The sequence below is a fragment of the Gopherus evgoodei genome, chromosome 10, assembly GCF_007399415.2.
Source record: "Gopherus evgoodei ecotype Sinaloan lineage chromosome 10, rGopEvg1_v1.p, whole genome shotgun sequence".
NCBI lineage: Eukaryota > Metazoa > Chordata > Testudines > Testudinidae > Gopherus > Gopherus evgoodei.
In genome coordinates this window covers 72959773-72987347 of record NC_044331.1, presented here as the reverse complement: position 1 = coordinate 72987347, position 27575 = coordinate 72959773, and the positions used below count along the sequence as shown (strand labels likewise).

At 37.3% G+C, this 27575-nt stretch overlaps 1 protein-coding gene across 12 annotated transcripts in view; it reads right to left on the bottom strand.

Moving 5' to 3' along the window:
* The window catches only part of SUN1 (Sad1 and UNC84 domain containing 1), a 58578-nt gene that overhangs the window by 20258 nt on the left and 10745 nt on the right, over positions 1 to 27575 (bottom strand). For 3 of the 12 annotated variants that reach the window (XR_004002375.1, XM_030578141.1, XM_030578140.1), the window contains exons 2-14: positions 23234 to 23330; positions 16104 to 16298; positions 14177 to 14367; positions 10872 to 10901; positions 10588 to 10782; positions 8297 to 8419; positions 6527 to 6610; positions 6066 to 6176; positions 4391 to 4489; positions 3564 to 3657; positions 2244 to 2302; positions 822 to 967; positions 453 to 689 (exon numbers count right to left, since the gene is read on the bottom strand). Coding sequence is in view for 11 of the 12 variants with exons in the window: in XM_030578141.1 (XP_030434001.1) it covers positions 453 to 689; positions 822 to 967; positions 2244 to 2302; positions 3564 to 3657; positions 4391 to 4489; positions 6066 to 6176; positions 6527 to 6610; positions 8297 to 8419; positions 10588 to 10782; positions 10872 to 10901; positions 14177 to 14367; positions 16104 to 16298; positions 23234 to 23310 (1641 nt within the window). In the remaining variant the exon portion in view is untranslated. The remainder of the gene's footprint in view (positions 1 to 452; positions 690 to 821; positions 968 to 2243; positions 2303 to 3563; positions 3658 to 4390; positions 4490 to 6065; positions 6177 to 6526; positions 6611 to 8296; positions 8420 to 10587; positions 10783 to 10871; positions 10902 to 14176; positions 14368 to 16103; positions 16299 to 23233; positions 23331 to 27575) is intronic. The other 9 variants (XM_030578147.1, XM_030578143.1, XM_030578144.1 and 6 more) reach the window with 9 other exon arrangements.

Below are 27575 nucleotides of genomic sequence, written 5' to 3'. Positions count from 1 at the left end.
AGCCTTTTGTTGGTTAAAAAAGCAAAGCTGGAAGTTAGTTTCAAATGCTTCAAGAATTGTGAGGCAAGTACTCCCTGTTTTAGGTATGATTTATTCAAGCACCAACTCAAATAAGTGCATTGATTACAAGCGGGTATACATTAGACTGGAGCTGAAAATGCAAATATTGTGATTTACAACCCAGCACAAGTAGTATGTTAACTTTTAATTAAAGTTGCTAGACTACTGCACTGATGTAGGCCTTAAACAAAGAAAGGAAATAAGCAGTTAAGTAATTTCACACTCCAGCTACACTCAAATTCCCATTCTCAGCTTCAACTACTTCTATTAACTCTAACACAGGCTCTTAAATACAAAGTAAAAATATCTTACACATCTAGATGATAAATGCGCACTACGGTTAGTACACTATCAATGTAAGAAACCATCAGAAACATGCATTTTATCTTTACCGTTGAATGTGCCATTTCCTCAGATTGCATTTCCTTAAAATGTTGGCCCATTACATTTTTTATTAGTATCAACATCTCACTTTTGTCGTTCATCTGGGCAACCTGATCCTGAAGTTTCTCAAGCTGTAGCATCACTTTGCCATATTCTTCATCATTGTGATGACATCTGTCAGACATGAGGGCCATTTGCTTTTCCAGTTCACTCATACGACTAGAATCAAATAACTGTATGGTACCCTAAAATGTGAAGATTTTTATATAAAAGAATTAAGTAATCCCATTTACTCCCCCATTATTCTTGAATTACAGGTCAGCTGTTGGAAAAAATCCAGTAGCCAAGAGTTAAGAAGATGCCTTTAAGTATTTTACCTCTGGAGGCTGGACATAGCGAGAAGAATCAGGATGTGGTTTAAGAATCTGCACAGGCTTATCTATTCTTTGTGTTTGACGTATGCTTGTCCAATTGAATGCAGGCAGTAATGAAAGGAAGCCTTCAAAGCCCCAGTACCATATACCTTAGGCAAGATAAAAAAAAAACAAAAGCAAAAATTGTTTTTAATAAGAGGTGCAATCTCAGATTTTATGATCATTTGGATTAATACTTTAAAGCAGTTACTTCAGGACAGAGGCTGTGTTACATGTTTGGAAAGTGCACTTCACATTGTGGCCACTACTGAGGTCTAAACAAAACTAGATTTAAAAAACACTACCAACTATGTTTAAGGGCATTAAGGTTGCAAACTAAGCACTCAAAGGTTAGGAAATACCAGAGTTAAGGTTGCTTCTGCAGCCTGAATTCAGGCTTCTTATGTGTATGCATTATGATACAATCCTCACATGATCACATACCTTCCCATGGCTCATTCTGTGCACAAGATGCACTGCACTCACTGAATGGTGCACTTCAATATTTCTTTTTTATCCTCATTGTTCTATGTGTGGCCCTATATCTTACTTGTTGCACACCATCCAAATCCTGCACTGAATACAGAATTACTAATTTCCTTATCAGTTTTTCTATGGTGTTTTCATGGTAGTATCTTAGTGCTTTACAAACATTAATGCACTTATCTTCACAATACCCATGAGGTTAGACAGTATTATCCCATCACTAAAGCTATCCCTTTGGCAACATACAAGTCCCTGCTCCAAAGAACTAAGACACTAGAGCATCTCAACAAAAGAGCTGCAAGATTTTTAACATGGCGAGGAGCAATTTTCCTTAGCCTCATTCTCAGAAATGACTGAGCCATTTTAGGTGACACTTAATAAAAAAAATTCACCCGTGGGTAGACATCCGGCATGGAATATTCAGCCTAAAATGTTTAAGTTAGAGTTACAACAACCAAAAGGAGTGTTTTATAATAGAAAACGTTGGGCCACTGTAACTGTAGACTATAAGCACTGCCAATAATAATGCAATTAGACCTATTTAAGAAATCAAAGGTAATCTTTGTGAAGTGTTTGGATGGGCTCATTCCAGTTCCTGGTCATCAACTGGTTGTCCTGTAGTCCCCTTCAGAGGTGGTCTACATATTGAAGGGGTACAGAAACTGACCTGCCTTTTCATAATGTGGGATATTCTTTCCATGTCAGAAGGGAAGCACACTAACCGGGCAGTGCTGGGGAATGCCTGAATTGCTACTCTCAGCAAACAGAACTTCAATCTCCTGTGCTGTTAGCTAGACCTCTTTCATAAACATCAAGCTCACCTAAAAATGCTATTTTGATACATCTGTAATAACTATTCACCAGCTTGCACTAGCAACAATATATAAACACTTCACATACCTAGCAAAAGCAGCAGTGGGATGAGAAACAGTAACAACTTGTAAATCTTTGGAAGGCATCTAGAAACAGAGAAGTAAATTTAACTTTTAATTAGACACAGAATGGGTCTATCATTTTTAACTGGTGTTCTATAATTGGTCGAGGCATTAGCATGAAATAAAGCTAAACGTGAGGTTCAATTTTAAACATTTAGAGCTCAATTCTGTGGATTGTATCACAAGAAATGCTGAAATTTTATGAAGTCAGCAACAGTATCTTCCCCAATTAGTTACATTCTTCCCCCAAGAACATGCTGGGGAAAAACAAAAACAAAAAAAAACAAACAAACAAACACCTTATATTTAACCGAGTGATACTGCATTTAGTAATTTTGTTTTGTACCTAAATACTGAACCTGACATGACCATGTCTATATAGCATCTTAGAATGAGAGAGTCAGGCTTACAAAGCTGTACCCATTAACTCACATTTCGGTAGGTGGGTTTCTATTTTCTTCATTGTAAATACAATATTTATGTCCACAGGTGTTAGTGGAATGGAAGTTACTCGTACACAGGAAAAAGCAGACTCCAACTCACAAAGTATAATAGACAGCATACAAGTATAAATAATGGTACCTCATGACAGAGATTAGTTCAGTTTACATTACAGTGAAGTGTCTTCAAATTGTTTAGAATTCAACAGCATATGGAAATACACTGCCCTATTCACATCTTAGATTGATCTAGCTTAAGTTTTGGCTACATAGAAATACCATGCTTTTTCCTGTAGTGCATCTGAAAAGTACTGAAGTATACTTCATTGACAAATTCATTATGCTTATTCCTTAATGTGTTACGGTGGACAACAGACCTGTGTAACTGGTCTAACAGTTTTTGCTATTGGCTATGTAGCTGTTTAATTGCTTCACCCAGTACCTCCATTTAAAATGCAAAATATATGCTCTGTTCAGAAGGATGTGTGGCAACTTTGATTTAGTAAGCCATATTACAGATACTGACATACGTGTTGTGTTCCCCCATTATTAGAATATTAATGAATATTGTCAGATCACCTTTTTGCTGAAGTGTGTATGATTCTAAAACTACAAATAGAGTCTTTCCTCAGTAATTCTCTTTCTATATAGTAAAGATTTTCCTTTCCCTCCTATGTTCTCACACACACACAGGCTGTTTGCGTTCTCCTTTTGTCACAGACATTATACCTTGTATTCTTCAACTAGGATAATTTCACCCATTTAAATTACAACTGTTACAGCACACATCTAACAAGTCTGTAACTTACGGAAGAAAATTCTGTCTAAAAAATAAATTCACAAACCTTGTAAGAAGAAACACATTGAACAAAGAAATCACAGTAACAAGTTGATACCATCCAGTTCCAAGCCACCAGAATATCCCAGAAGCTGCCTTCCCTATAAGAAAAAGGATGTATTTGATGAACTAAAAATGTAATTGTTACAGAATATACTAAGGGAGACCAAGCAGAAACACATGCAAATATGGCAGAAAATGTTTTGTGCAATGAACAGATTGTTGGGGTGGATAGATATAGGTGAAAGGAAACACATGCAACTTGTTTTCATCTAAATGTATATCACAGCTATGTATTGCAATGCAACATCAACTACTCAGCACAAAAAACAGCCATGCAAGAAGGTGAAATTTGTTTAGGAAAGCAATAACTAACTTTCATGAGGTTAAAACAATACCCCTTCAGCTATGTTTAATCGTGTTTTGCACTTGGATAACCCCTTTCAACTAAAGGCCTCTATGAGCTTCAAAAAGGCATTATATTAATTTTGATTATAGGGATACCATGGAACTACAGGATTAAGCAAGTTTCCTAAAGCCATGGGGAGTTAATGGAAGAATCAAACAGAGCCCAGTTTTCCTCATTCCCAGTTGTCTGCTCTAACCATTAGACATGTTGCCTTTCATATGAAGCAGCCTTGTTAATCTCCCACTGAATTTGTGAACACAGATTATATCTTGTCACTAAATAGTTTAGCCTTTACAAACAATAAAGTACCATCCAAAGCACAGTTGAGCCAGCATCAGCGAGGCAATCACATAGTGTAGACTCCTAGTTTGCCAGCAGAGGCAGATAACATGCAAAAGTACAAAAACAGAGATCGAGATAGTAACCTGGAGAAACAATGGCCAGCCAAAGTAGTGATAACGTCTTCTGAGACATAAACCATCCTGTTGCTCCCACTGTTCGCAACACTTGTAGCACAAAGTAACCTGGTGTATAACAAATGAACTATATATGTGTAATGTATATACAGACACCCTGACCCATTGTTTGCAATAAAAGCAGTAGAGCAGAGACTCTTTAGCTTCTGAAGTTATGAGAATTACATACAGTGTAATTTTAGTGCATATCCTCTGGTAGTTTGTAAACTTTTAAAACCATTATACACAAAATGAGTATTACTGCTAATAAGATAAAATATGGACATAAGTGATGCTAACACCATTAAAAGGAAAAAGACAATATGCTAGTACACAGATGGTTCAACTTCCAGATTTTATCATCTGGGTAATTAAAATACCATCTTTTCAGAATATAAAGAGCCTATGTTTTGTGGCACAATATTCTGTCAGAAAAATGTCCTGATTAATACTCTTCGACCATCCACTGTTTAGTATAACACACGTGCACGCTTTAGTCAGGCAACCCTTTCAAAGTTTCTTGGTTTTGACTTCAAGTATGCACTGCAAGTTTCTGGTATCTGGGTTGGCAAGATAAATGTGGGCATAGAAAAAGGAACATTTAAAACTTCTAGAACCAATTCTTCAAAATTATTATTTAAAAAATATTGACCATAATATCTTCACTAACAAGAGGCAATACTGAGAAGCATAAGAAAAGGATATGCCTTATTGAAAGTAAATTACAAGTAATGAGGTAAATTATTTTCATTTTTATAATTAAATCCAGCTGTGTGTTTTATGGTATGACAGTGTCAGTTGGTTTTTCAAAGGCCTGACTCAAAGCCCACTCAAGTCAATGGAAAGATTAATGGCCTTTGCACCCGACACTAAGTGTAGATTTGTTGTTGCTGTTCTATTTCTATAGATACGTTTAGGGGAATTCTAAAAACTTTAGATTAGCAGAGATGTGATGCTCAGTCTCCAAGAGGCATCAAACGTTAGAGCCCAGAATTTTATAAAACCAGTTAGGTGACTAAAGAAATGTCTCACACTATTCTTCTTTGCTGCATGAAAATAGATTGCAAATAGCTCTAAAGAATCTTGAGGCCTGTGCCTATTCAAGCATTGGCAGACCCAGTTCATAGCATGGATAGTATACTAACTACATGAGAGTCCTGCAATAACTGGCTACCACAAAATAAAAACAGGGTACAAAATAAAAAATACTCCATATAGGAGTATCTTAATGTCCCTTTTCTCTTTAAATCCTGTTTTCCATCCTTCCAGAAGTATACATTTACCTAAGATATAGCTTAAAAAACAAAACAAAAAACTTTTGCTTTGTATTTAATACTTCAAAATACACATCACATAGTAATAAATTACTATAACTTCCTTTCATAGTTTGTTTACACATGGCACGATTGCTATTATATTTGCCAAGCTCCTTCCTAACCTAGAGAGTCTAATATTGTTGCAAGTAACACCTGGAGTAGAAGAGATGCCATGTAACTATTCTTCCAGAACATTTTCACAGTTAATTCAGCCTAATCTACTTTGAAAATGACAGTTAAATTAAAAACACAAAGCAGTATGAGTGATTAACATTTGTGAGCTTGTGATGTAAAATAAAAGTAAATGAAAAAAAAAGGTGCAAGTCAACCTGCGTAAGAAAAGGTGTGCCAAATGGTCCTTGCTACCCTTTTAGACCTTGAGGATTGCATGTGGACTGTTGTGTATGTTTCAAGATGTTTCTTCCCCTTACAGTCATCACCTGTTGGTTATGGTAACAATCAATTAATGGTGACAATGTTAACCAATAAAGCTACTAACAAGACAGACATGTTCCAGTTATGTCACAGTATCATTTTCCAAAACCAAGAACTAGGGTAGGTAAGAAAGATTAACAAGACAAAATCCCACAGATATTTTCTCCTATAGAAAATGTTGCGGCAATATACTTGTATCTTAATATTTAGTGTCTAAATTAAAAACACAAAACTACTGTTCAGGTATACAACAACTTCTATAGAGTTGTTTCATATAATCTGGATGTCACAGTGACATCTAGGACTCCAACCCAAAGCTAAATGACAGAAAAAAAAATACCCCAACCATACTTACACAATGATTCCCCATTTATACCAAGATGGCCATCCTCTTTGACAAAGTCTTTTACATTCATACTTCCACAGTAATTCGAGTGAGCTGCAATACATGCAGAAAGAAGGTATAGAATTTAACTCTCTGGAGTCCAAAATTAACAAACAAACTGACCTGATTTATTTAGTTATAAAGCCAAGCCACCTACAGGAGACCTTAAAGGGGTATTTGATGTGTAAGGTGACTTGCAAAGGGCATGCATGTGTGCATTTTTTGCAACTTTATGATGACTAAAGGAGGCCTCCCTACCTTGTGGGTCAAACCTTTTTCCTTCTTGTTTTTTGCCTCACAAATATTAACTAAGTCTAGTCTATTCTTTCTTGGTATTGCTGCAGTCTTCTTAGAAGTTGATTGGGTACTTCCCCCCTAACTGAAGGCTGCATCCAAAACAGTGCAACTGTTAAACACCTATTTAACTCACATACCATTCCCCCCACACACACACCATTAATTATTTGGGGAAGCAGTTTTTAACTGAATGCTTAATTTTGAATTCTACTTGCTTGGTACCTGGGAAGTCAAACTTATCAGTTCTCCGTTTGTCTGTAGCACCTTCCAAGAAAGCTTGATTAGATAAGATCTAAATTTCTAATGCAAAATCTCAAATTCAGATCTAGTAGTCTACAATTTTTCGTGGAACACCCTACTGGCAATGGAGAATTAGTTCAAGCCTCACCAGATAGCCACTGAAACATGGATTACGTGAGGACGCAACAGGAGGAGCAGCTATTTTTAATCAGTGAAAACTGCTTTACACCTATTTAGTTCAAATACTATACTCAAAAAAACCAACACTGTTGACCACCTCCATCCCTTGAGTTGCAGACCAAGTGCTACCCACTTCCCTGGTTTTAGTGGAGGATGCAGGAGAGACCAGACATTCTCGATATCAGAAAGGCAGAAAAAGCATTACTGAACGAGTGGGACGAAGATGAGGAATCTCTTTCATCTGAGCATGAAGGGTACAATTATTTTCTGTCAACTTTAACATAATCGTTAGAAGATTTACCCTGAAGGTATAATTACACAGCAACTTGACACCCATGTCTGGCCCATGCCAGCCAACTTGGATTTGTGGGACTATTTCACTGCTGTGTAGACTTCTGGGCTTGGCCTGGAGCCTGGACATTCCCACCTCATAGAGAACTTGAGTTGGCTGGCATGCCTGATACCAGAGTCTAGTTGCTAAGTAGACATACCCTGAGCGACAGGCAATAAGCACCACATGACCAAAGTTATCCCAAACGAACAGCAGAACAGCCTGCAGAGAAAGTGTTAATGAGGAGACTTAACCTTGCAGAAATAAAACAAACAGATTTAGGAACATGAAGCTGAAGTCTAGAGGAAGCAAGAAAACTACAATTTTGAAAACACTAAAAAAAAAAATTTATGGTTTGGCAGTGTCAACTCCCCCCCCCCCCCCCCCGTCCTCATCCCTCCGCCTCTGCCCCCCCTCCCACATCCTGCTGCCCATGCAATTTCCTGGGAAGAAAAAAAAGACCATAACAGAAAAACCACAGTTACCATATACCTGTATATGAACACTTCCAAAGGAAAAAAGGTGCAAAGACAGCAAGTGAGCATAAGAGAAACCAGCCAAATTACTATGGAAGACACCATGGTGCAGCAGGTGAAATGGATGAAAAGCCACACAAGAAAAAAGCACAGGGCTTTTTATTGAGGTAGTGGCTTTGGAGGAGACAAAGGAAGGGAAGACCACTAAAAAGGTACCTTTAAATTCACAACCCAGGTTCAGCAAAACCATTTGAAATAGTTGCACTAACAGTGATGCAAAAGATGTTGCAGTATATTTGATCAGTCGTAGAATCTTATTCATGTAGAAAGGGGTGTTTCCTATTAAAAAAGTGTGAATACAAAATTATTTCCCTACACAATTTCATTCTCCATTTATAAAACTACTTGCATTTCCACCTATTGAAACCAAGCTAGAAATGGCTAAAATTTTAGTTACTTATCCAGGGATACATAGTTTCTGGACGTGTAGGAACTATGACTGGTACTGGCTTGACAGGCCTTACTGCCGAACTTCCCCATTTATCTATGGCTAAGCATACCTAAAGCAGGGCCCCGGCTGGTAAGGGGCCAGCAGTGGGAACCCCAGCCTGCCCCGCGTGCCACCTTTGGCACGCATGCTGTACATTGCCAACCCCTGACCTAAAGCAATACAGTGAAAGTTCCCGGAATGCTGGCATGCTAAACCATGGTCTGGAGTGACTGTTTTCCGAGGGCAAAGCTCAAGTTACAAGCCTTTCCTGGTTAAACGGGACTGAAAAGTTGGAAGACAGCTAATCACTTTTGCCAACATTTAAATTGTACTTAATTCCTTATCTTCAGAACTCAGGATTTCTCCATGCTGAACCCATCAACAGTCAGCATCTCAAAATCCCAACCTGGAACAAAAAGGGGCTTAAGTTGAATTTTTGTTGAAAGAGGGGGCAGGGAGGAAGAAAGAGTTTTCTCCTCCTCCCCCTTCATACTTTCAAGTGGAAGGAAGCCAAATACAAAGCTTTTCCAGTACTCAAGGCAGTTACTACTAGACTTTTTCCTCTGTATCTTCTCCTCCACTTTGGAACACACACACACACACACACACACCCCAAAAAATAAAAATAATTAGCACAATCATCCCTGTACTCCTGCTTTCTTAAAAGCTTTGGTATTTTGTAGCAAATCAGCATTTGGCTATCTCTGTTTCAACTGCTGAAGTATCCTCACAAATGGGGACTCAAGATTCTCCTGAGAGAGTTTTGTGTAGAAGAGAGATGCTATTAAAAAAAGAAAGATTTCTAGACTCTAATGTCCCATTTAAATACTGAAAGTGTATTAAACCTATGTAAGATTGGGGTCCTATTGTACAAAAACATATAACAAGAGGCAGTCCTTATCCCACAGAGCTTACAATCTAAATAATTTCCCTTGCAATCTCCTGAGTTTCCCTAAGAGAGAGAGTCAAGAAACTGACTTCTTACTATTCAGGATATGCTACAAGGAGGGTCACGCCTTGGCCCAGAAGGGATAGCAACCCGTAATTCTGAAAATGAGGGCAACAAAAGAGCATGCCTTCTTCCTAAACTGATCTTTGAGGAGACTACCAACAACCAAAGGATACTGATGAGGTGTTGGGATGGTAAAGGATGTCAAACTTTCTGCTTTCCAAAGGAAGGCACTTAACAAGAGCAATATCCAAAGGGAGTAGATTAGCTTGGAAAAGCAGAACTCCATATAGTCAGCCAATATCCATACTTAAGGAAAAGTTCCAGAAATTGTACACTGAGAGGAAAAAAAACTGCTGAAGCCACAGCTTTCCATTCTGTTTCTGAGGGAGGACCCAATTAGAGCTCTGTTAGATCTCAGGTCTGAGAAGAGGCCTAATTTACAGAACACAATAAAAATTAGAGTCCATAGAAGGAAAGAGAAAACAATAGAAGGGATTTTTTTTTAAAGTAGATCTTTCTATAGAGCAGATGATATTTACAAACAAACAACAACTTGCTGATTATGTTTGCTTGTTTTTGTTTAACTCTTTTGATCTCCTATTACTGATGAGTTATAATAGAAAGAAGAGTTTTAAAGTAGAATTTGAGTAACAAAATGGTAACCTGACCCTACCCTTATAATGAAGTGTAAAGAAAAATCTACTGCTAAGAACCAATGCTGTTTACAACATCATGTTATGAGCCTAATCAATTTGAATGTATGAACTATTTTCTGACAGATTCTGTATAATTTTATTTTGATGTGGCACATTTATATTCCTGAAACTGGAAAATTCATATTGTCAGCTTTTGGTGCACAGCAGACATCAACTCCATAAAGTGTAGCTTGATGCAAACAAAAATTCATCATAGGAGGTATGCTAATTGGTATTTAGAATTCAATTAGTCTTGATAAATTCAGCAGGGAAAAAAAATCTTTATACCTTCCAAATACATGAAGCTTTATACATCAACAAACAAGACATTTACAATACCACAAAAGACAAAAGGAAGAAAATCACTTACTAGACTTATATTTTTGGCTTCTATCCCTAGAGTAAATTCTTGAAGATGGCAGGTGAGAAGCAGAGTACGCTGTGAGGACCTCTTTCCGTTCAGAAAGCATACTGCAGTCACTGCAAGTATAGCCATTGATCATGGTAGTCTGTGTTTCAGCTGTTGCTATATCACCATTTCCCTGAATCACTGTTGTGTCCCTACCTGATGTATCAAAAAAGAACAATTAATCCATTCATTGCAACCTATTAATGGAGTGGGTGGGGGAAAGATAGTTGAAGGACTGCAGTTACCTTTAAGATCGCATTCATCATCATCAAGCCCTAAAAAACAGAAGATTTTCCTACTGAGTACAATTACATGGAAGTCTCCAGATTGCAAACTAATATAGCTAAATTGTACTCAAAACAAAAATTTCTGTTATTTCTAGAACCCACAAAGGAGAAGCATTTTAAGATTAGAATATTACATTTATTCATTAACTGTTGTGGGGGACTTCGATACATAGATATTTTTGAGGTCACAATTTACAGTCACATTATCTATGAAAAGGAAGATTGTGGCCAGAAGAAAACTGAAGCACCAATATACGTCATTTCTCAGCTCCCATGTGATTATTGAGAAGGCTAGATAATTAGAAACATATGCTGTTTCTGTTGCTTAGTAACCATTTTTTACTACAAGCACAATTCAATACATAAACTGGAAGACCTAGCTAAACCAGCCATTGTCAAATTTAGCATAATATTAGACTAAAGTTAAAGTACAGTTTCTTCCAATTCAGTCAAAAACAAGCAGCCTGTAACTGGACAGCATCATAAAGTCCCACTATTCCTAGCCCTGTTTTCCCTGTTTCTTCTCAGAAAGACGAAGAGAGAAGGGTAAATAGTCTTGGCTGGAAAGCTAGTCTCTTTTTTTTTCCTTTTTGGGGAAATTTAAGTGTCAGTAACTTGAAATCTCTAGAGTAACTGAAATCTAGTTTATTTACACACAAATTTGTAATCTGTGGAAATGCAGCTTAAACTTAAATAAGATGTTGGCGTTGTGAAATTGGTGAACAACGTTAATTATTGTATATTTGTGATATAGACTGATATCCTCTTGTATTTAGCAGATTCGTAATTTTTTTCTTTTTTCTTTTTTTTTTTTTTTTTTAAAAAGGTCTTCACAAGGATATCTGCATTTCACCCTCCAAGAAAAGTGGAAGTAAAGGGCATGTCTTCACTAGCAACATGAAAGCGCTGCCGTGGCGGTGTAGCCGTGGCACCAGGGGCGGGGGAGAGCTCTCGCAGCACTATAAAAACACCCACCTGCACGAGGGGAATAGCTACTAATGCTGGGAGCATGGCTACCAAAATTGGTTCAGTGTCTACACTGGCACTTAACAGAGCTGAAACTTACAGAACTTTGGGGGGGGGGGGGGTGGCAGGTTTCCACACCCCTGAGCAAGAAAGTTGCAGTGCTGTAAAGTGACAATGTATACAGTCCCTAAGACTGAATTTTCTTTGGAGCATCAAAGCCGTTCCTAGATGAGAGGAACCGTTGCAGCAGTTAGGAGCTCCCTTCTCTCATCCCTCCCCAGAGCTACTGCATACAGCTTCTATGGTACATCCCATCCATGTAACAAACACACACAGACCCAGTAATCTAACCTGGATCTCTACTGAGGCACAAAGTATCACCTGAAACACCAGCATAGCAATAGCCAGATCAACCAGGTTCTTGTCCACAGTAAGTCATTCTGAGGAAAAAGCTTTCCCTAGAAGGACCCAAAGAGGTATTACACCACTACAATAGAGCCCCCTTCTTACAGGCAGAGCAGGACCAACACCTTCAACAACAATGCTGCTCTTTCTGCCCAGTCTGGCACTCCATATTCCAGACTAAATGAGATTTTTGCATGAGCAAGGAGTAGAGGATCAGACCTTTGTTCAGAAAGGATTACCATCTCCAAGTAGTCTGAGCAGTCAGAGAGTGAAGCCTTATCTATACTTAACACATTTTGCAAGCATAGCTATGTCAGAAGTGTGGTATAATGGCAAGAGTTCTTTTGCTGGAATAAGCTGCATCTCCACTAGAAAGGGTTGCTGGAATAGCAAATCTTTTCTAGTACAGTCAAGGGTTTAGGAATATGGATTTCTCTCTCTCTGTTCAAGAGTCACTAAATTGCTCCAAACTCATCTTTCATGACTAATAAAAGCACTTTCCAGATAAGTAGTCTAAACTTTCTGGTTGAAGCAAGATGAGTGAATGCTTTATCTATACTCCCTTTCCAGTTGCTACCTTTCCACTCATCACTCCAATCTACTCAATGTTTAAGTGACAAAGCTGCATCTTAGTTAGATATTAGAAATCATTCTACAGTTCTTGCAATCTGGAAGGCATGTCTCCCTTTTTAGGCAGCTCGATGTATACTGATTTACACCAGCCTTTTCTCTTCTCTCGCTACCTTCAATTTTTCATACAGCCGATAACTTTTAAGAACTGATTAATTGCAGGTTCATGATGCACACATAACTACTCTGTAGTTTGTATGATCACAATTTATATAAAACCTCTTTTTAAAATCTGCATTTAGTGTACTGTTGCCACAAAAACATGTTAGTGTCCCAAATGCAACTGTGTCTAGGCTTGAAACAAAAACCTATTAATTACAAAAACATAAAAGAAGTGTCTGTCGAAAGGTGGTGTAGTGTGAAAACACATAATCCAAATACTGGACTAGCCACACAGGTGCCTAGTCTCCATAATATTCACTATCCATCCACTGGAAATTTCATTGTATTTAAAAAAAATCTACAACTTCACTAACCTATGAACACACATACAATCGCTTCCTGCTTCTATGTTGTGATTGAACACATTTCACACATGCTTATCTGTTCATGATAAAAGTCACATATTGTAACTTAACTAGTTAAGATAAGTATCTAGGATTTTTCTTTATGATGCTTTCAGTATGAGACTCCAGCTGAGCTTCAGAAATGACAATAGTAGAAGAACATTAAATCCATACAGAGCATCTTTCTGGTGAGCATCTTTGCTATGTTGAGGCAGTACATTTTGGCTGGCATATCAGTCTCACTGTGCAGCAATCATATCATAGAATATCAGGGTTGGAAGGGACCTCCGGAGGTCATCTAGTCCAACCCCTTCTCAAAGCAGGACCAATCCCCAACTAAAATCATCCCAGCCAGGGCTTTGTCAAGCCGGACCTTAAAAACCTTTAAGGAAGGAGATTCCACCACCTCCGTAGGTAATCCATTCCTGTGCTTCACCACTCTCCGAGTGCAAAACTTTTTCTTAATATCCAACCTAAACCTCCCCCACTGCAACTTGAGCCCATTACCCCTTGTTCTGTCATCAGGTACCACTGAGAACATGTTAAACATTTTATTCAAAGGTAATGTGTCCTCTGCCAAAACTGTAGTAAGAATTTAGACATTAAGTGGTGACCTTTAGACAAACATGGCAATAAGTATGTTGCTATCAATGTTCTTTAGGCAAGGAAGCTTCTATGAAAAAAGAAGCTCAAAACAGCTTTCACATCACAGGCTGGTACAAATATTAAAATGTGTAGTAGCACCGCATTACTTACCCCAAAAATGGTCAACTTCTGTTTGCTCCTGAATCAAAGATTCATCCAATACAGTAGATACTACAGATGTATCACTGGCATGGCTATTGAAACTACTTTGGCTAAAAATAGAAGAGCTGGATACATTTTTTCTTGGAGTATTTTTCACAGTGACAGACTGCTTGCTCATATTTTTGCGCTGTTTTGCTGTTCTAAAGAAAAAAAGGCAAACATGAAGAGAAGCCATAACATTAAACACAAAAGAACATATTCAAAGGTAGTTATCGATGGTTTGTGTCAAACTGGGAGGGTGTATCAGTGGGATCCAGCAAGGGTCAGTCCTGGGACTGGTGCTACTCAATATTTTCATTAATGACTTGGATAATGGAATGGAAAGTATGCTTATAAAATTTCAAATGACACTGAGTTGGGAGGGGTTGCAAGCACTTTGAAGGACAGAATTAGAATTCAAAATGACCTTGACAACTTGGAGAATTGGTCTGATAATCAAAGCTATATACAAGATTAACATATGGTTTGTCTCCCCTTGCTCTCAGCATATATGCAATTGCAAACATTTCAGGCATTTTACTCTAGACTACATACTGAATATTAATTGTACACTTAAATTTTTGTATAGCAGAGTTCGGCATGTCTAGGGGGTTAGACTACATGACCCTTGCGCTCCCTTCCAACCCTATGATTCATATACCCAAATGTTATGTTAGAATATCAGATGAGTAACTATCAACAGTGGTCAAAGTAGCAGCCGTGTTACTCTGTATCCGCAAAAAGAACAGGAGTACCTGTGGCACTTAGAGACTAACAAATTGCTTTCGTGGGCTACAGCCCCATTTCATTGGATGCATGTAGTGGAAAATACAGTAGAGAGAGATATACACACACAGAGAACATGAAACAATGAGGGTTACCATACACACTATAAGGAGAGTGGTCAGTTAAGGTGAGCTATTATCAGCAGGAGAGAAAAAGAACTGTTTGTAGTGCTAATGAAAGTAGCCCATTTCCAGCAATTGACAAGGAGATGTAAGGAACCGGGGGGAGGGGAGGGGAGGAGAAATAAGCACTTTGTGTAATGGCCCATCCACAGTGTATAGTTTTATTTAAGGGCTCTACTGAGTTCTTATGAAGAACAGCCAGCTTTGTATGTTTTGTCATCTGAATTTTCATGATTTAGGCCGCAATCCTGGAAAGACTGATTTACCTGTTACTTGCAGTGTGTAAAGTTGTCTCATTGACTTCAGTGGGACTAACCTTAAACAGGTGAATGAGTAGTCCCATTGACGTCAAGGGGACTACTTGCAATGCAGACAGCTGAACAAGTGAAAAAGTTTTAGAGTTAGGATCATAAATTTGCTTTTATTACAGTCTCTCTCTCATTTAAGATATATTTCACAGTCAAAATTGTGTCCTAAAATGTTTAACAAAACAAAAATGTTTGTTTCACTGGCAAAAAAAAGTTAGAAGACAGGTATTCTGAAGACTATATTTTAAAAAAATAAACAAACAAAATAAGGCCACTGGCACTACTGAGTTGGTGCAAAGCTGGCCACAGAGTTCATATCTCAGTAAAATGCAACAAAGCTGAAATTTAGTCCTCATTCTACTGTTGAAAATTATGTTTAATACTAAGAAGGAGAGGAAACCATTTTTTTCCTTTCAGCTGTTTTTTCTGTCCAAGATTAAGACAAAATTCCCTTTGCATGTTTCTCAGTCTTGTACAATCTAAGTTCTTTATAGTTTATTTCAATTTTTACTGCAGTAAGAAATCGAAGAGTTTCCTTCGCATTGCCACATTCCAACATTAAGTCTGAGTTCTGGATCAGCCACGAATTATTTGTCTGAAACATGATTAAATGTGCCAACCTAGATTCTGCCAATAGGTAACTTGCATTAAATATATATATAAAAAATAAAGTCTGCTTACCTGGCTGATTGATCTGACAAAGACATGTTTCCAATATAGGAATTGCTATGAATGTTGTCATTTTGGGCATCATCTGTTGCATTATATCCTGCAGTGACCAAGCGTAAACTACGTCTTGACATTCTTGGAGAATCGAACACTGGATCCAATTTGTGTTCAGTCTCAAAATCCAGAGCAGCTGAAGAATAACTTGAACTAAAATAAAAATAAAGCTGTATACTAACAGTTTTAAAGATATATTTCAATGTATCAGAATTTCTCCCCCTAAAGAAAGTCTATGTTTTTTATAGATTCAACTTATCCCCACTATGGTCCTGATTCTGCCCAGAGAACCACACAAGCAGTTCCCAGCATCCACACAGAACCCTACTGACTTCAGCAAAGGTCAGCGTGGGTGTAGAGGTCTATGTAAGCAGTTCTCACTGCAGGATCAGGGCCCAGGAAACACTGTTAAACATCCAACAAAAGTTATTAGCAAAATAATTGCATACTTCTGCACGTACGATTGAGATAAGTGGATTCACATATGTTAACAAGCAAATAAAAACAGCACTTTACAGAGAACCCCTCTGTAATGGTATCAAAATACTCACAGCTTATGAATAATTAAGTTCAGAATTTTCTAAATAGTTACTGGGGAAGTATTCTCTGAACTAAAGCTGAAACAAGCATTCTATTCCAAGTGGATTGATTTGTGTCATGCTTAGGTTCAACCCAAAAGGTGGTTTTTCTACCCTGACTGTTAAAATTCATCATGAAATGTGAGTTAAGACACAGTGGAAAAATATTTACACATTCCAATTCTAAGCCAAGGTTGCAAACATTTTGGCCCAGCTCAAATAATTGCTGATATCTAAACAGTCATATGCTCGGCAAATTTATAATTCCAAACTATTCGTAAGAAATGAGGACTTAGGCTGAACATTTGTATAGACACATACATCCAGAGTTGCACCAGTTTCACCAAATTGTTTTTTAAACCAATTTAGTTAACAGGTGTAAAAGGCTGTGGACAGTTCTTCGTTGGTTTAGTTTAAGTAATTAAAAACACGTCTAAGCTAAACTGAAACAAGAGTGTCCTTTTGCACCTGTTTAACTAACTGACTTATTTCAAATGGTGTAAGTTTTACATGCAGAGAGGCTCTGAATTGTTTCCTCAAAACTATACTCTTAGCACTGAAGCAGACTAAAATAATTCACAAACAGAATTCTATATTTGACAATTCTCTTAAGACACACACCGAGATAACTATAACTGGAGAAGCATGCTCTAGGCAGTTTTGAGTCTTGAGTCTAGCTGGGAAAAAGTGAGTAACAGTATACTCTAGTCTAAAACAGGAGACAGATTTGGTGCAAAGCACATAAGATTTGTATTTACACAAGAAGGAAATTTTTGTTATTCAGACTCTTAAACAGAATAGATAGCTATAAAATGTCTTGGAGTAAGAAACCAAGTTCTAATGCCACTAGATGTTGGAGAAACTGTGATTGCATGCATGTAATACAGATGTCCGGCAGTTAAAATTTTCTGCGTATTTCTTTATTGCAAGATCAAACTGTTACAGGGGAACATCTCACTGAAATCTAATCTCTACTAGGCCACTGGCCAGGTACAAAGTTGATTCCAGAAAAAGAGAACAGTGGCAAATTACCTCAGACCTTGTGTATACTTAAAACTTCGGTCCACCAAGCTACATCAGTCAGGGGTGTGAAAAATTCACACCCCTGAGATGTGGTTAAGCCAGCCTACGCCGTGGTGTAGATACCAGCATGTCAATGGCCTCTCCCCTTCTGTTGCTGTGTCTACACTACAGTGCATAGTCTATTTCTGAGCAGTTCAATGGTCAGTTTCTCTGCAGCTGCTCAGAACACTGCAGGTAGCAACAAGCATGAGGCTACTTACATCTATTGTTCTAGCTATACTCTTGTAACCAAATTCTTTGCTCAGTTTATTAAGTGTCTTATCCAGATGCCACTGCACATAATACAATAAATACAAATTTAAATTGACAACTAAAAATAAAGTTAAAAACACAAATTACAAGATAAACTCTTTCCTAATGTCAGCAAATACCTTTAAAAATCACCCTAAAATATACAAAAATAAGAAAAATAGGGGTACATTTCATTTACATCAGAAGTAGCCCCTTTCATATACATTTTTCTTATTTTTATGGCTGACCAGGCAAATGCCTTTCAAGAGACAATACAATACAATTCATCTACTGCAGTCACTTTTCTGTACAAACAAATCAAGAGCATAATCTGTAATGATTCTGGACATCTGAATCCAGGTGTAAGACAGAAGCCCGAGCTCATCTCAAGGAAACACATCATGCCGTTTGTTTGCACACACTTGTATTGCACCAGATACTTAGATCAGACACCTAACATCAAAATTTCCCCTCTGAATTTCATTATAGCAGGGCAGAGGATGCATGTGAAAGATAAGATTTGGGCCCCAGTGTTTAGTTTACATTCTTCCTTGTCAAAATTTGTGATACTTAAAAGGACTTTCAAGAGTAGTTAAAGTTAGTCGAACATAAGCCACACAAAGACATCTAAAGAGGGAAGAAAAGTTACCTAGGAAACAAACTGTTTCCTGTTACTCATTCCTTCATTGTGGAAGATTAGAAAGATCTCAATAGTTTATTATTAATTTGAGGACTCCCCTGAACAAAATGTTTCTTGTGATTTAATTTGCTATTTGCACTTGCCACTATGCATCTGTTTTTACTCATCTTCAGCCAGTGATAATACAGATACCTAATTCACATGCAGAACACAAAAATACACAGAACAAATGACAGCTGTAACTAGCTTTAGTTTGTTTTCATTAGCAAACACTTGTACTTATTTCAGATCTTAGTATCATGGGATTGTTTTGTACTGATTCAATTTTAAGTCTGAAATCACACTACATAAACGATCTCAAACTTCATGAAGTCATTTAAAAAAACAACACTTGCACTTTGGCTCTACTCTAGTATTAAGAGTGCTACTACACTTCTTAAACAAACCAAAGTCATCTTGGACTTCAGTGACACAAATGGACAATACCTCGAAGTCTAGTTTCCCATCTCCAGATACAACTTCCACATTTTGGAGGAGGGTTTGTTTTTCTTGTTAGGGAGACCACTGAAAGCTTTCCTTACATATGATAGAACAACTTATGTGTTCAAGTTATTTTTGACAGAATGTATATCATCGCTTGAAAAATCTGCTAAGTATCTACTGCCTAAAGAAATAAATCTACTAGCAAGAAGCAACTCTGAATGCTAGATTTACTTGGGTGTGATGGAATTCAAAGATGACATTGCAGACTCTTGCCCCTATACATGCTTTCTCAGCTGCTCATAGATTTCCCCACTATTACATAGGTAGTCTTACTTTTTCTTCTAGCTGTTACCTTTGCACTTCTCCCACTCCTCCCACCCTTTATGATAGTTTTTAATCTATTTTAAAAGATTCCAGGAATGTCAGTGTCATTCTGAAGGCTACTATGTCTGTACAGTCAGTGTGAAGAGATGGAAGCAGCTTGAGCAAGCAGGGTCAAAAGCTCTTTCTGTTCAGGATATCACCAGGCTGAATCATTACTGGGTTTTGAGGTCTGTTACCATTCCATTTTCAAGTTCCCAGCCATTTTCAGCCTCCCCCACCCCCAATATGAATTACACCCGGTGACAACATGGGCTTTCATCTATTAGTGGTGGCATAAAATTACTAGTCTCAATGGAGTTAACTACCAAGTTATACTGATTTAAGCAGAATCAGAAATCAGTCTACTGAGTTTACCATAAATTCAGCTGTGCGTACAGGGCACTGCAAGTGAGCCATTTTTCAAGTGTCCTTTGGGATAGTTTCTTATTTTATAGAACTTGCAATAAAGTAGGTAAAGCAGCTCCAGTCCACTAATAAGATGGAGAACAACTCCAGTGGATAAAAGCGAGCTAAGGACTAACCATATACTTTTGAGTTTCCAAGCAAGTAGAATACCAGCATATATCACTGCTAATCTTCTTCTGGTTAGGACATGCATCAGCACGGATAAACACCTATAGTGACAAGTTTGCCCTGGAACAGTTACTCCCTCACCCTATTCCAAACAACATAAGCAGACTATTCTCAATCAATGTACTGCTTCTAATTATTGATATTTTTAGGTTTGTGCTAATTTACTGAAGTATGGATTGAATGTATTTGGATTAATCTTTTAGCTCAGTGAGTACAAAATTCTTGTCTACAGGTTAGACATGCATGTATTCTAATTTATTCTCAAGACCCAGTGAACATCTACTTTAAACCCAAACTTTTCACTACCATTTGTACCATTTTCTATATGGAGGGTGAAACACATCTTAACTATAAGAACCACAACGCCTTTGAGAAACAAACAGGGCTAATTCTGGAGGTCAGTCTAACTAAAGTCTGTAAATTATACATTAACAAGGGGATGAGAATCTGAGGTTCAATTTACATGCTGGGAATGCTGAAAGGTGTAAGACACGTCACTCTAAATGTTCCTTTGATTGTGGCCCAAGAGATAGAATACTAATTACTACTTCACTGTTTTCTCAGTACAGGTGCAAACATTTAGGATTACGTAGTAATTCCTGTTAGTATTAATAGAGGCTCCTATTAATAAATCATAACTGAGCCTATTGACAGATTTGTAGTATCTGGATTTTCCCTACTTTTTACTGAACATTACTGCCTGTTTTCAACTTGCACAGAATATACAAATCAACTCCTCTGCCTCAGTTCTCCCCAGGAGTGAGGTGAGTATGTTACAAAAGCTACCTGTCTGAGGTAGGTTAGTCTTTGTAAAGCACCTTGAGACCATTAAACGGGAAGAGGAGGGAGAAGCATTAAAAAAAAAAAAAATCTAAGCAACATGAATACAAATACCCTGTAAAATAAACTAAAGCTAAAAATTAACGCTAATAAGGAAGCAGTTTTGCGCACCGTCCCTTCTGTAGAGTTTTCCAAGCATTGCTTAACCGAAGGATGGCAGACTTGTGCGAAGAAATCTTTATATATTATAAAAAGACCTCAGCATGCAAAGACTGAGATGGTGAAGTTCTGCTCAATCAAGGTGCCTTGAAGTGGCTAATAGGCTTTGAAGTTTATACTCAGGACCTTCAATGCAGAACTCAGTATGCCAACTTCCCCTCCTATTTTAATGTTTCAAGTGTTGCCAAAGCTTCAGATGGTATTTTATTATAAATTACAATTAGACAGAGCATTTGCAGACAGTTTCCTGCAATAGGCTCTGAAATAAGATTCTGTATTATGAAAGTTGCTACATCTTAAACCAAAGCTGCCTGATGCCTCCAAGAATAGATTAATTGCCAAAACTTCAGCTTATCAGCCTTTATCCCTCCCTCAGCCAGTTTACCTACAATATGTAACGTGACTGAAAGCAGCCAGGTGGGATGCTGTGCAGCCACAACAAGTTTCACTTGCCCCCTTATCCCCTCCAAAGACAGAACTAATCTCATCCTCACAAGATTGTCACCTATATAGAAAAAGTAAAATGCTCAATTTACCTTTAGCATCTCATTACCCTCCCATATTCAAAGTTGCCCTACCACTCCTTTCATCAGGGCCTGATCAATCTTGTGGTCCTCCCTCAAGCAAGACTCCCCATCTATTTCACTGGGAGTCTTGCTGGAGTAAGGACCATAAATCAGGACCCATCGTGGGAGAGGTCATCAAACACCTCCAAAAGGTAAAAAGGGTCATGACTAAAAGCTTATCAAGCCACTGAGTTTTTCTTTAGAAGAAAAAATTAAGTTACTGCGTCTCTGCCAAGACACTTGGGCCTGCACAACATAAACTTAAAACCAGTCTCAGTTTCCTAGAATAACACCAAGAGCTACTTATTCCCCCTCATCCCAGTTACAATTCTATTTTCAAAAGAATCTGGCTATATGGAGAGGACACAAAAAGGTATAAAAAGACTTTTGGTTTAAGGTGATTATTAAGAATACAGTATCTCAAATCAGGAGGGAAATGAAATAAGATTCTAATTTCATGCATGTATTTTTCAATATAACTAGAACATGTATACGATTACAGAATTGTTTTTAAGTAAATTCTTTCAACAATAAGTCTGCCAACTCTTCGTTCATCATGTGAATTTCCCAGTGCCCCCCTCAGTTTTAAAATCCCCATCCCACTCCCAAAAGTGATAATCCTGCTGTTTATAATGCAAGTGTAAAGATATCCTCCACTAACTTTCATTAAGTAAAAATATTTCTTGATAGGAAAATAGATATGTAACTTTACTACAGGCTCCTTCCATCCTCTTTACATATCCTTCAGATACTTCCCTGAATTTAGAAAGCAGATCTGCTTAATCTGCTTAAACTCAATCTTGAATGTTATCTAAAAGGTGGGTTTTTGATTAAGGAAGATTCAAGTTTCTCCTTTCAGTTGGATGATATGGGGCAGGAACTTTACTATCAAAGTAACTTTGGTAATGCAAAGTGATTTAGCTAATGAAAAATGGACTATACAATGGTCAGTTTAATATCCCTACCAACAACTAGCCCACCAAATTCAGAGTTATAGCTCTTGCTATAGTATAGTCTTGCCAAAATTTAATGAACAGTTTATTTTGGGTGGAATTTCATATTCAGTCATGTACTGGAGTCAGCAACAATTGCACATTATAACTAACAGGAGAATTTGGCCTTAAGTATTTGTTTTGTGAGTGATGTGCTTATCCTAATAAGGCTTACAAATAAATTATTCTGATTAACTACAATAAAGCCATATAGAGATCCATGTATGAATTTTTTAAAGACTTTATAAACAAGACAACAACGGTATCTAGGTGCAGGGTTAGGCCAGTGTATTCATAGAAATAATTAGTCATTATCTTAGTCACCATCCTGTTGGTCCAGAACTTACAATTTTCCAAATTAATGTGTACATTTATCTCCAGAGAGGAAACAAGATTAGACATTGGTATCTATAACATACCCTTTTAAAAAATACATATGTACATACATACATCTATGGTATATTTAAAAAGTAATTACTTACCATGACAGCCAAGGCTTCTAGGATTAACAGCATTTTGGAGTGTTTATAATTTATCCATAAGAAATAAAAATTCTCACCTGAGTGCATATGTATAGCCAGTGTTCTCTGGCACACATTGGGGTGGGGTGTACATGTGTAGACGTGAAAAATCCATGGTGATTGTTTCAAATCATACTGCAAAAAGGTGAAAATACAGTGATGCAATGGTTTTAAAGTATTTAAATTCAAGGTAAGAGAGCCCTTGCTTTGTTCAGCCTGTGTTATGGAATGTTGCAAATACTGCAGTAGAAAAAAATTTCTGACACCAGAGAACTGCATTCCAACATACGAAGTTGGCACTTTTTTTTTTTTTTTTTAAACTTTACTGCTGTTGCTAGATATCTTTATCAAAGCTGCATGAACCTAACTGGTTTCCTCTTGAGAACAGTTTTCCTTCTGAGTAGACCTAGATAGTCTATTTTTTGGTATTTACTGAGTTCTGTGGAATGCCATCATAAAATATGTCAAGCTGCTATCACTCTAATTATACCACACTACTTTCCAAAATGCTACGCTACTAAAAAAAACAAACAGATTTTACAATACCTGAAGTAATACCTTTAAAATAGACTCAGTAGCTCAACAACCAGCCCTCCAATTACACACTATTTCGTAAGTGCTTTCATTAGATGCTTTGCCATCTAATCCTATTGTAAATTAAATATTTTATATCCAGGAAAATTGTTTTCTTAAAGTCTTTTGAATATCATTCACTAAACAGTGGAGAGTATTTCTGAGTTCACTTTCTAAGAATAAATAAATAAATAAACAAATAAAATGAGGGGCAGTTCAGTATTTTGTAATTGGTGTTAAACTAATCTCCCAAGTAAAAACACTCATGTACACACCCAGGCAGACGAGCCAACAGCAATCTGAGTCACACAGCTAGTGTTAGGCACATTTTCCTGAGCTTCTTTCAGTTCAGGTTTTTTAAGGGAGTACTTTTAAAGATTTGATACAAATCTGTACGTGTCTTGAAGTAAGAGAAGGGAAATAATGTTTTGATTCATGCCAAATACCCAAACACTAGTAAATAAGGCATCCAGGAAGATTTGATGTTATAACACGAAGAGAACTGTAGAGCAGAACAACTAACTATGGGTGTGGGGGAAGAAAGATGATGCAAGCCATGCTTTATAAGGATAAAATCTGATGCAAAAAAAAAAAAGAAGTAGAATTAGCAACAGCATTAAAGATCCTTCTTATTAGAAAGACTCCCTAGCAAGACTGAATAGATGCTATTTGTGGATTATGTTGGGTAATTGTTACAGCAATGGTGCTATTCATGTCAATATAGTTAAGTCTGCCAAAATTTCCATTACAATGCCTTATTTTTGAGAATTGCCAAACTTGTCATAATTTATCTGTGGACAAAAAGAATGTTATACATTCTTCTCTTGCTTATGACAATAATTTTAAGATAAACTTTTGCTCTTCTTCAAGCACTACACTTCAGTAAGTTGACTAGATACATTCTTTCAGGCTCATGAATATATTAGAGTATAACCAGAATAAAAGAATCAAGCACTGAGCACATTTTAACTCTTAGACCCAAAACTTCAGACAGGTCTCCCCTTTTGCAAGTGAAATTTGTGCCTGCAAATAAAATGGGGACACATTAGTAGCTTGATAACTACCTATTTGTTCCAACAAATAATTGTAGGTGCAAAGATACAGGCACAGTTTTTGCAAGAATTATAGAGAAGACTAGGCTTTTGAAGTATAGTCCTGGACATTGCAATGATGGTGGTAACAGATACCAGAAGCCATCACAGCCATGTATACATCAGTTGCACCACTGCAGGTGAATCAGCAGTAGCACTAGCAAGTTTGGGTTTTTTTGCTAAAATTCCTTGGATTAGATATCGTCTCTAGTTCCTATATCTCCCTACAGATTGTCCTGGTTGTCCAAATCAGCTGCCACACTTCGATGGCAGTCTGTATTGGCCTTTGGAGACCAAAGAGAGAGCATTTTCAGAGAAGTCTCCTCAAACTTGTTAGATTTCCTGTTCCTGAGCACATCTGTTTTCTCAAGCTTTTTACCTGACTGGGTTTGTTTTTGTTTGTTTTTTTTAATAAGGAACATTTTTTTGACTGAGCACTACTGGCTTTTAACGAGGATGGCCCATACATTTTGGCTAGGATAGCCACCATATAGAATGTAATTGTTTAGTTTTAGTAAAAGGTGGCCAGAGGCTATGCAATGGGTGGATTTAAAACAAAATACCCCACAGATTTTAATTAAAAAAATATTAAATATCAGATTTTTTTTATTTTATTTAAATTATAAGTTTCTCTTTTAAAAAAAATAAACCTCTTTAAAATGGAATCCGAATGTAATGCAAAATATATTAAGGCCTAAATTTATTATCTCTTAAAACATTTAAATAAAAAAAATATATACTGACTCCATGAGCATCTATCAATAAATCTGAGTTAAAGTGTTGTGCTACTGGGTGCAAGAGACTGGCTAACTCATCCGAGGCATTAGGACCCAGTCTCTGACTCCAGGAGATACCATCACGTATCTCATCAGAATCATCCATGAGCCCACCTGGATGGCTTCCTACTCCTGCTTTATTGTTTCTCACTGCCTGAGCTCTGACTGGCTTAGTTCTCAAGCTATGAATATTTGTGACTCCACCCAGCAAGAAAAAATTATTCTCCAGCTCCTGGAGAAACACTGATCTGCCCTCTACCTACCTGCCCTTGCTTCTGGATGGTTTATGGGCACTTCAAGTAAATGCCTTGCTCTATGTAAGCAGACAGAGATACAAACAAACTAATCCATTGGTTTCTCAACTGCCTCTCTCTGTCCCTAAATTAAAAAAAAAAAATACTGCAGGTTCAAAAGGCACATGGAGTATGAGAGCAGAAGTCTTGGACGGTTAGTTCTCTTGTTTTTCTTTTGTTATATAACAAGGGAGAAGGAGCTGAGTGTGCAGCCAGAAAGGAACAACACTGATGTCAAAGAAGAGCAGTGTAGAAGAAAGAACAATATTCTTCCAAGTACAAACTCTAGTTCTGATTTCTACACCTGGGACCTGGAGGGGAAAAAACCTGCCATGGTCGCAGGTCATAAAAAAGACCCTATTTGGGAATTTTTATTTTCAAGACATTCCTGTACCTCTGGGTTAAAAAAAATGAATATGGGCTAATTGCAAACAGTGCAACCAAGATGCAAGGCCTGACTGTCAGAATGAAACATTATGAAAAATGCTCCTCAGAAGGCAATGACTGAAGATGATGTGGACACATCTGAACACTCTGAATCAACCAGTTAGTAAACTTATTTTTGCCCATTCTTATGGATTACTTGCCATTTTTTACTATGCTAGTGTATGAAAAGCAGAAGATATGCTGAGTATACAAAAATCCATTTCCATAGCCTTGGACAAACTGCAGAAAAGATTGTTACTGTGTTGCTGATGTTTAAATCTGAAAAGAATTTCAAGAGACATTGAAGAGAGAAATACCCAACAACAAAGTTTAAATTGCAGCAGTAAAAGAAGATGAATCCACCTCATTTTCTTGCCAATATTCTAACACTGAAGTACCAGGGTAGATGCCTAACAGCAGCAGCAGCAGCATCTTTAGCAATGAACTGGACATATAATCATCACCCATCAATCATGCCAACCATAATACATTTCAGGGCTAGAGATAAACTATGCCTGAAGTTACACCACTGAACTGACAGAAGTCACTAGCTAAGTACCTGGAAACAGAGTAAGTGCAGCTTTTAACAGCAGCAGCCTCTTCTGCAGGCACAGAAAGAATATTTTCTTCATTTCATTCAAAGTTGAGAAATCAACTGAGAGTTGGGGGAAAAAAAACACAGGAAAACTTGTCTCCCCTTTTCTACTCTATGAATAAAAAATGATGAGACAGGTTGAGATCTAGCTTTAAAAGTTTGAAGGACAGCCTAAGCAACTGAGAAGACTGTTGCCTAAGTCTCTGGAAAATGAGGTGGGTATGAACTTAAGCTCCAATCACTTTCACTCAGGCATATTTGAAATTTTTCCCAGACTGATAAAATAATCAGTTTAATTCACTGACTTGTTAATCCCTCTGTTACTTTATTAAAGTCACTTAGATGTAAATGTGAAACATGTTTTGAAAACAGAAATGTATGTATCCAAAACATCTAAAGGTTGTTTTGTTCAATAAAAATAAATTTTATATGCTTGACAAGTCATAAGCAAAAAGAAACGATCCAGTAAATAAGCAATAGATCATTCACCATTTTCTAACATACTCAGATATAAAATTAATAAGAATCTGAATATTAAGCTATGCAATTGCTCACATAAATGTATATTATTAAAAAGTGTACCCTCCCAGGTAGCAAAAAGATGTACTAAATCTAGCGCAAAGGTT